This window comes from Oncorhynchus kisutch, unplaced genomic scaffold (assembly GCF_002021735.2).
Source record: "Oncorhynchus kisutch isolate 150728-3 unplaced genomic scaffold, Okis_V2 Okis04b-Okis11a_hom, whole genome shotgun sequence".
Taxonomy (NCBI): domain Eukaryota; kingdom Metazoa; phylum Chordata; class Actinopteri; order Salmoniformes; family Salmonidae; genus Oncorhynchus; species Oncorhynchus kisutch.
The window spans coordinates 6,801,492-6,811,491 of record NW_022261981.1 but is presented as its reverse complement, the minus strand read 5'-3'; the positions used below and the strand labels follow the sequence as shown (position 1 = coordinate 6,811,491).

General features: G+C 47.4%; 1 protein-coding gene across 1 annotated transcript in view; it reads left to right on the top strand.

Moving 5' to 3' along the window:
* LOC116359714 (janus kinase and microtubule-interacting protein 3-like) overlaps positions 1-10,000 on the top strand; it is an 83,560-nt gene that overhangs the window by 73,360 nt on the left and 200 nt on the right. The window contains exons 10-20 of the mRNA XM_031813056.1: positions 140-328; positions 2,050-2,178; positions 3,049-3,132; positions 3,298-3,360; positions 3,472-3,570; positions 4,279-4,377; positions 5,263-5,316; positions 6,151-6,216; positions 6,394-6,462; positions 6,911-6,988; positions 7,876-8,079. Of these exons, the coding sequence (XP_031668916.1) occupies positions 140-328; positions 2,050-2,178; positions 3,049-3,132; positions 3,298-3,360; positions 3,472-3,570; positions 4,279-4,377; positions 5,263-5,316; positions 6,151-6,216; positions 6,394-6,462; positions 6,911-6,988; positions 7,876-8,079 (1,134 nt within the window). The remainder of the gene's footprint in view (positions 1-139; positions 329-2,049; positions 2,179-3,048; positions 3,133-3,297; positions 3,361-3,471; positions 3,571-4,278; positions 4,378-5,262; positions 5,317-6,150; positions 6,217-6,393; positions 6,463-6,910; positions 6,989-7,875; positions 8,080-10,000) is intronic.

Sequence of the window (10,000 nt, the reverse complement as noted above, 5' to 3'; positions counted from 1 at the left end):
CTGAATATCTAGCTATGTCTCTGAGGATAGTACGGTTTAATATCAGGTGTCTATGTGGAAAACTCTGTTTAATACGCCTGTTGTATTCGGCACATGACAAACAACATTTTCCTTCATCTTCTATGGAATGGTGTTGTAGGAAAGAGATATGCTGCTGAGGTACAGACGACAGGGCAGCATAGGGAGGAAGAAGGCCATCAGGCCGTGTAAACCGGTGGTAGAGACGTTCTTTGGTTACGATGAAGAGGCTTCTATAGACTCAGACGGTTCCTCCATCTCCTTCCACACAGACAGGACACCGTGCACACCAGACGATGACCTGGAGGAGGTAAGACCTGGAGACACACAGTTCTGCTTGTCGTGTTTAAAGGGGAGTTTGACAGAGAGAAAGAGTGTGATCAAGAGAGAGGGAGAGAGGAAAGAGAAAGGTCAAGACAGAGAGAAAGAGTGTGATCAAGAGAGAGGGAGAGAGGAAAGAGAAAGGTCAAGACAGAGAGAAAGAGTGTGATCAAGAGAGAGGGAGAGAGGAAAGAGAAAGGTCAAGACAGAGAGAAAGAGTGTGATCAAGAGAGAGGAAAGAGAAAGGTCAAGACAGAGAGAAAGAGTGTGATCAAGAGAGAGGGAGAGAGGAAAGCGAAAGATCAAGACCGAGAGAAAGAGTGTGATCAAGAGAGAGGAAAGAGAAAGGTCAAGACAGAGAGAAAGAGTGTGATCAAGAGAGAGGGAGAGAGGAAAGCGAAAGATCAAGACCGAGAGAAAGAGTGTGATCAAGAGAGAGGAAAGAGAAAGGTCAAGACAGAGAGAAAGAGTGTGATCAAGAGAGAGGGAGAGAGGAAAGCGAAAGATCAAGACAGAGAGAAAGAGTGTGATCAAGAGAGAGGAAAGAGAAAGGTCAAGACAGAGAGAAAGAGTGTGATCAAGAGAGAGGAAAGAGAAAGGTCAAGACAGAGAGAAAGAGTGTGATCAAGAGAGAGGAAAGAGAAAGGTCAAGACAGAGAGAAAGAGTGTGATCAAGAGAGAGGAAAGAGAAAGGTCAAGACAGAGAGAAAGAGAGAGGAGGGAGAGAGGAAAGAGAAAGGTCGAGACAGAGAGAAAGAGAGAGGAGGGAGAGAGAGAGATATATGTATGTTTTGTCGTCTGATTGCTCCCTGATGACAGCTTGACGTTTTGACGTTTGGTTTGTATTAGAACTATGAATGAATGTGGAAGTGTGTTTCCATTCTTGATATACAGCAGTCAATTACAGAAGTGTAAATATGCAATGCAACGTTTACCGAGAAGCAGACATAATGCCGGTTTCTAATGTCATATGTTGTTTATGATATTGTGTTATAATAACCATGGGAGGGACAGCGACCTCTGACCTCCCTCACTGTTGTTTATGACATTGTGTTATAATGTTATAATGACCATGGGGAGGAACAGCGACCTCTGACCTCCCTCACTGTTGTTTATGACATTGTGTTATAATGTTATAATGACCATGGGGAGGAACAGCGACCTCTGACTACCCTCACTGTTGTTTCTGATATTGTGTTATAATAACCATGGGGAGGGACAGCGACCTCTGACCTCCCTCACTGTTTGTTTCTGATATTGTGTTATAATAACCATGGGGAGGGACAGCGACCTCTGACCTCCCTCACTGTTGTTTCTGATATTGTGTTATAATAACCATGGGGAGGGACAGCGACCTCTGACTACCCCTCACTGTTGTTTCTGATATTGTGTTATAATAACCATGGGGAGGGACAGCGACCTCTGACTACCCTCACTGTTGTTTCTGTTTGTCTGTACATCTACCTGTCTGCCCGTCTCCCCGTCTGCCTGTCCGTCTGCCTGTCTGTCTACCTGTCTACCTGTCTGTCTGTACATCTGCCTGTCTGTCTTTCTGCCCATCTGTCTGCCCAACTGTCTGCCTGTCTACCTGTCTTTATGCCTGTCTTTCTGTCTGTCTGTCTGTCTGTTTGCCTGCCTGTCTGTCTACCTGTCTTTCTGTTTGCCTGCCTGTCTGTCTACCTGTCTTTCTGTCTGCCTGTCTGCCTGTAGGGTATGATCAGGGAGGAGACAGAGATGAGGTTTCATCAGTTGACCATGGAGTACCAGGCTCTTCAGAGAGCCTATGCACTTCTACAGGAGCAGGTGGGGGGCACGTTTGATGCAGAGAAGGAAGTCAAGGTAAGAGGTGCTCTATTATGATGCCATTATCAAAACATGTATTTCATTCACTGGGCAGTAATGTATTTCAGACCACTAGTCCACTGGGAGTATTGGGCTATAGTCGTATTCACCTGTCCTTCATAAGTAGGACTCCTCCCAGGCCTGATTCAGCCCAGACATTCACATAAATCATGCATTGACGTCCGTGAGAGAAAATGTGAGTTAAGCACGCAAGTCTCAAACCAAAATGCTGCCCTAGAGACTGAACCAGGTAGAGACTGACCAGGTAGAGCCAGAATGCTGCCATAGAGACTGAACCAGGTAGAGACTGACCAGGTAGAGCCAGAATGCTGCCATAGAGACTGAACCAGGTAGAGACTGAATGCTGCCATAGAGACTGAACCAGGTAGAGACTGAACCAGGTAGAGACTGAATGCTGCCATAGAGACTGAACCAGGTAGAGACTGAACCAGGTAGAGACTGAATGCTGCCATAGAGACTGAACCAGGTAGAGACTGAACCAGGTAGAGACTGAATGCTGACATAGAGACTGAACCAGGTAGAGACTGAATGCTGCCATAGAGACTGAACCAGGTAGAGACTGAACCAGGTAGAGACAGAATGCTGCCATAGAGACTGAACCAGGTAGAGACTGAACCAGGTAGAGACTGAATGCTGCCATAGAGACTGAACCAGTTAGAGACTGAACCAGGTAGAGACAGAATGCTGCCATAGAGACTGAACCAGGTAGAGACTGAACCAGGTAGAGACTGAACCAGGTAGAGACAGAATGCTGCCATAGAGACTGAACCAGGTAGAGAAACATATTCTACTAGCATTTATTATCATTGTATATAACCAGTGAATGTTTTTCTCTTCACTCCACAGACAAGAGAACAGTTGCAAGCAGAGCTTATTCTCTACCAAACCAGAATACAGGACCTGGAGTGTGTTCTGTCCCAGCAAGGACAGGTGACTGGATTACACACGCACACGCACGCGCACGCACACGCACACGCACGCACACACACACACACACATGCACACACACACACACACATGTACACACACACACACACACGCACACATGCACACACACACAGAGTTCTTTGTCACTGATTTCCTGTGTGTTTGTAGGATATGAAGTGGATCGAGGAGAAACAAGCCCTGTATCAAAGAAATCAAGAACTTATAGAGAAGGTATAAAACTCTTATCCATGATATTTACCTGAAGTGATATGTCACATGTAATCCAGGTGTGATTGGGAACATGTGATTACATTTCCCCGGTGTATTTCTGTCTCTTAACAGATCAAGCACATGGAAACAGAGGAGTCACGTTTAAAAAACGAATTTCAGGACGCCAGAGACCAAAATGAACTCCTGGAGTTCCGGATCCTTGAACTTGAAGTAAGAGCGCCGCCCCCTAGCCCCATCCCCTTTCTCGGGCGCCGCCCCCTAGCCCCATCCCCTTTCTCGGGCGCCGCCCCCTAGCCCCATCCTCTTTCTCGGGCGCCGCCCCCTAGCCCCATCCTCTTTCTCGGGCGCCGCCCCCTAGCCCCATCCCCTTTCTCGGGCGCCGCCCCCTAGCCCCATCCCCTTTCTCGGGCGCCGCCCCCTAGCCCCATCCTCTTTCTCGGGCGCCGCCCCCTAGCCCCATCCTCTTTCTCGGGCGCCGCCCCCTAGCCCCATCCCCTTTCTCGGGCGCCGCCCCCTAGCCCCATCCCCTTTCTCGGGCGCCGCCCCCTAGCCCCATCCTCTTTCTCGGGCGCCGCCCCCTAGCCCCATCCTCTTTCTCGGGCGCCGCCCCCTAGCCCCATCCCCTTTCTCGGGCGCCGCCCCCTAGCCCCATCCCCTTTCTCGGGCGCCGCCCCCTAGCCCCATCCTCTTTCTCGGGCGCCGCCCCCAAGCTTCATCCTCTCCAATCTCTATCAGGTTTCACTGGACCTTGTAAACGATTGGACAGAAACATGTTTAATCTTAATGATATTCACGTTTTTGGAAATGTATTGTCAGTTTTAGCTGTACTCGTACATACTTCAGCTAATGAAAGAGTTTTACATGCCTATGGTCTCCAAGATGGGCCATCTAGTAATAATGTCATCTATCACCATCCAGGAGAGGGAGAGGAGATCTCCAGGAATCAACTTCCACGACATCCACTTCTGTGAAGGCATCAGTCCACTGCAGGTGTACTGTGAGGCCGAGGGAGTCACAGTGAGTCTATAATAATAATATCATATATATATATATATATATTATACTTCTGTGAAGGCATCAGTCCACTGCAGGTGTACTGTGAGGCCGAGGGAGTCACATTGAGTCTTTATCTATAATAATGATATAATATAAAAGGTGCTAGGGGTAGAGGCTAGGAGCTAGGGGCTAGGAGAGTGTCTAGGGGCCTCAAATGATTTAAACCTGGGACTCCAGGTGGGTGATATTAATGATCAGGGCCCAGTTTAGACCTGGGACACCAGGTGGGTGATATTAATGATCAGGGCCTGATTTAGACCTGGGAAACCAGGTGGGGTGATATTAATGATCAGGGCCTGATTTAGACCTAGGACACCAGGTGGGGTGATATTAATGATCAGGGCCTGATTTAGACCTGGGACACCAGATGGGGTGATATTAATGATCAGGGCCTGATTTAGACCTGGGACTCCAGGTGGGGTGATATTAATGATCAGGGCCTGATTTAGACCTGGGACACCAGGTGGGGTGATATTAATGATCAGGGCCTGATTTAGACCTGGGACACCAGGTGGGGTGATATTAATGATCAGGGCCTGATTTAGACCTGGGACACCAGGTGGGGTGATATTAATGATCAGGGCCTGATTTAGACCTGGGACACCAGGTGGGGTGATATTAATGATCAGGGCCTGATTTAGACCTGGGACACCAGGTGGGGTGATATTAATGACCAGAGCCTGATTTAGACCTGGGACACCAGGTGGGGTGATATTAATGATCAGGTAGAACAGACAACCAGTAGTTGTCCTCGTAGGGTCAGAGTTGAATACCCTTGGTCTAGGGGGAGTGTTAAGGAGTTGATTTGAAGTTTAACCTGATGTTCTTGTCTCTTCTCCTTGGCAGGACATCATCATCACAGAGCTAATGAAAAAGCTAGATATACTGGGGGATAATGCCGTAAGTGTATGTTCATTTCCTATCTACATGTATGTTCATGTATGTCTGCCTGCAGTAGGATCCACTCCAACCTCACTGGACGCATTGCTCTGTCTATCTGGCTCCTCTGTGTTGATGGATCTGATGTCTGCTTGATATTGAGTGTCTGAGTGTTGATGGATCTGATGTCTGCTTGATACTGAGTGTCTCAGTGTTGATGGATCTGATGTCTGCTTGATGCTGAGTGTCTGAGTGTTGATGGATCTGATGTCTGCTTGATGCTGACTGTTGATGGATCTGATATCTGCTTGATGCTGACTGTTGATGGATCTGCTGTCTTCTTGATACTGAGTGTCTGAGTGTTGATGGATCTGATGTCTGCTTGATACTGAGTGTCTCAGTGTTGATGGATCTGATGTCTGCTTGATGCTGACTGTTGATGGATCTGATGTCTGCTTGATGCTGACTGTTGATGGATCTGCTGTCTGCTTGATACTGAGTGTCTGAGTGTTGATGGATCTGCTGTCTGCTTGATACTGAGTGTCTGACTGTTGATGGATCTGCTGTCTGCTTGATACTGAGTGTCTCAGTGTTGATGGATCTGCTGTCTGCTTGATACTGAGTGTCTAACTGTTGATGGATCTGATGTCTGCTTGATGCTGAGTGTCTCAGTGTTGATGGATCTGATGTCTGCTTGATACTGAGTGTCTCAGTGTTGATGGATCTGCTGTCTGCTTGATGCTGACTGTTGATGGATCTGATGTCTGCTTGATGCTGACTGTTGATGGATCTGCTGTCTGCTTGATACTGAGTGTCTGAGTGTTGTGTACTCCTTATGTGCCATGTACCACCCAGAACCTATCCAATGAGGAGCAGGTGGTGGCCATTCACGCCAGGACCGTCTTAACGCTAGCAGAGAGGGTAATTATATTCTCAGCAACTTACATTTCAAAAGGCTGTTTTAATCTTTGTTTGTTTGAATGCCAGCCTTGTCTTTGAATCCCTGTCGTACAGTAGGCTTTGCATCATTGAGTTAATGAGATAAAATAATGTTTTATTCCCAGCTGAATATCCCAGTTTATTATCTTCTCCTTTCAGTGGCTTGAGAATATAGAGGTCACCAAAACAGCTTTAGCACAGAAAAGGATGGACATTGAAAGTGAGAAGGTAAATGGCTGATCTATATTTTATTTTCCCTTCTTTAACCCTTCTTATTTAGCATGTTGCTCAAGTTGTTTAATATGTTGCTGATGCATGGAAGTACGTCTTATGTGCTTAAAGTGCATTGGCAACTGGCAATATATTGTAGCCCGACCTACAGTATTTAACAGACATCTTATATGAATGAATGAATTAACAAATGAATGAATGAAGGAAATAATGAATTATCAAATTAATAAATGAATTTAAAAAATATGAATTAAAGAAATTAATGAACGAATGAATAAACAAACAAACAAATGAATGAATAAATAAATAAATAAATTAATTTATTAATTTATTAATTTATTAATTAATTAACAAACAAACAAATGAATGAATGAATGAATGATTTTGTATGAATCTTCAGTTGGAGTTGGCTGGATGATCAGGTTGTGTTGTGTGTTATTTGCAGCATGTGTTCAGTAAACAGAAAGGCTATCTGGATGAGGAGTTGGACTACAGGAAACAGTCCGTGGCTGAGGCTCACAAGGTGAGACATTTCAAATGGACCCAAATGTTCCAGGGAAAAAAACTTGCCTTTGTAAAACTAACAATCGCGCTCTGGATAAGAGCATCCGTGCTTCTACACCTGCATTGCTTTCTGTTGGGGGGTTTTAGGCTGGGTTCCTGTACAGCACTTTGTGACATCAGCTGATGTAAGAAGGGCTTTATAAATACATTTGATTGATATCTGCTAAATGACTAAAGTGAAAATATACAATGAGTGCACAAACATTAAGAACACCTTCCTAATATTGAGTTGCATCCACCTTTTTGTCCTCATGACAGACTCCATTCATCGGGGAAAGGTGTCAGAAGCCTTCCCCAGGGATGCTGGCCCAATGCGTCCCATAGTTGTCAAGTTGGCTAGATGTCCTTTGGGTCGGTGGACCATTCTTGATACACATGAAAAACCCAGCAGCATTGTAGTTCTTGACTCAAACCGGTGCGCCTGGCACCTACTACCATACCCCGTTCAAAGGCACTTCAATATTTTGTCTTGCTTAAATCAATAGAGACCTGGATTGTGTATGGCACATACATAATCCATGTCTCAATTGTCTCAAGGCTTAAATCCTTGTTTAAACCCGTCTCCTTCCCTTCATCTACACTGATTTCATGTGGATTTAACAAGTGACATCAATAAGGGATCATAGCTTTCACCTGGATTCACCTGGTCAGTCTATGTCATGGAAAGAGCAGATGTTCTAATGTTTAATATACTCAGTGTATATGTTTTTATAGAAGACATTGAGCCAGTGGATCACATTGTCCACCCACTGACTAGCTGCAGCTGTGCCCTCTTGTGGTCATTAGGTGTAACACCAACGACCTTGCCACCCTCCTTCTTTCTCTCCCCTCCCTCCCTCCCTCCAGAGGATCTTGGAGCTAGAGGCAATGCTGTTTGATACCCTGCAACAGGATGCGGGGGCCAAGATGTCAGAGATGCTGTCGGACGACGAGAGGGAGACACTGCGTCGGGCGGTTGAGCAGTGGAAGAGAGGAGTCATGATGGAGCTCAGAGAGAGGGACTCACAGATCCTCAGGGAGAGAATGGACATGCTACAGCACTCACAGCAGGTGAGAGGATGGAGCTGGTACTGGTAGAGGAATGGAGCTGGTAGAGGATGGAGCTGGTACTGGTAGAGGATGGAGCTGATAGAGGATGGAGCTGGTACTGGTAGAGGATGGGAGCTGGTACTGGTAGAGGATGGAGCTGGTACTGGTAGAGGATGGAACTGGTACTGGTAGACATGGGAGCTGGTACTGGTAGAGGATGGAGCTTGGTACTGGTAGACGATGGAGCTGGTACTGGTAGAGGATGGAGCTGGTACTGGTAGACGATGGAGCTGGTACTGGTAGACGATGGAGCTGGTAGAGGATGGAGCTGGTACTGGTAGAGGATGGAGCTGGTACTGGTAGAGGATGGGGCTGGTACTGGTAGAGGATGGAGCTGGTACTGGTAGAGGATGGAGCTGGTACTGGTAGACGATGGAGCTGGTACTGGTAGAGGATGGAGCTGGTACTGGTAGACGATGGAGCTGGTAGAGGATGGAGCTGGTACTGGTAGAGGATGAAGCTGGTACTGGTAGATGATGGAGCTGGTACTGGTAGACGATGGAGCTGGTAGAGGATGGAGCTGGTACTGGTAGATGATGGAGCTGGTACTGGTAGACGATGGAGCTGATAGAGGATGGAGCTGATACTGGTAGAGGATGGAGCTGGTACTGGTAGAGGATGGTACTGGTAGAGGATGGAGCTGGTACTGGTAGAGGATGGAGCTGGTACTGGTAGAGGATGGAGCTGGTACTGGTAGAGGATGGAGCTGGTACTGGTAGAGGATGGAGCTGGTACTGGTAGACGATGGAGCTGGTACTGGTAGACGATGGAGCTGTACTGGTAGAGGATGGAGCTGGTACTGGTAGAGGAATGAAGCTGGAACTGGTAGATGATGGAGCTGGTACTGGTAGACCATGGAGCTGGTAGAGGATGGAGCTGGTACTGGTAGAGGATGGAGCTGGTACTGGTAGAGGATGGAGCTGACACTGGTAGAGGATGGAGCTGGTAGAGGATGGAGCTAGTAGAGGATGGAGCTGGTACTGGTAGAGGATGGAGCTGGTACTGGTAGAGAATGGAGCTGGTACTGGTAGAGGATGGAGCTAGTAGAGGATGGAGCTGGTACTGGTAGAGGATGGAGCTGGTACTGGTAGAATGGAGCTGGTACTGGTAGAGGATGGAGCTGGTAGAGGATGGAGCTGGTAGAGGATGGAGCTGGTACTGGTAGAGGATGGAGCTGGTAGAGGATGGAGCTGGTAGAGGATGGAGCTGGTAGAGAATGGAGCTGGTACAACACACAATAGGTGAGAGAAGAGACAGCTATCACTGTATTTACAGCCAGTAAAACAATGGACCATTACCATTATTCCACAGGGAGATCCTTCTCCATCAGCTACCCTACAGTCCATTCCCCAGGGAGATTCTCCTTCCTCAGCAACCCTACAGTCCATTCCCCAGGGAGATTATCCTTCCTCAGCTGCCCTACAGTACATTCCCCAGGGAGATTCTCCTTCCTCAGCAACCCTACAGTCCATTCCCCAGGGAGATTCTCCTTCCTCTCAGCTACCCTACAGTACATTCCCCAGGGAGATTCTCCTTCCTCAGCTATCCTACAGTATATTCCCCACGGAGATCCTTCTCCCTCAGCTACCCTACAGTACATTCCCAGGGAGATTCTCCTTCCTCAGCTACCCTACAGTACATTCCCCAGGGAGATTCTCCTTCCTCAGCTACCCTACAGTCCGTTCCCCAGGGAGATTCTCCTTCCTCAGCTACCCTACAGTACATTCCCAGGGAGATTCTCCTTCCTCAGCTACCCTACAGTACAGTCCCCAGGGAGATCCTCCTTCCTCAGCTACCCTACAGTATATTCCCCAGGGAGATCCTTCTCCCTCAGCTACCCTACAGTACATTCCCCAGGGAGATTCTTCTTCCTCAGCTACCA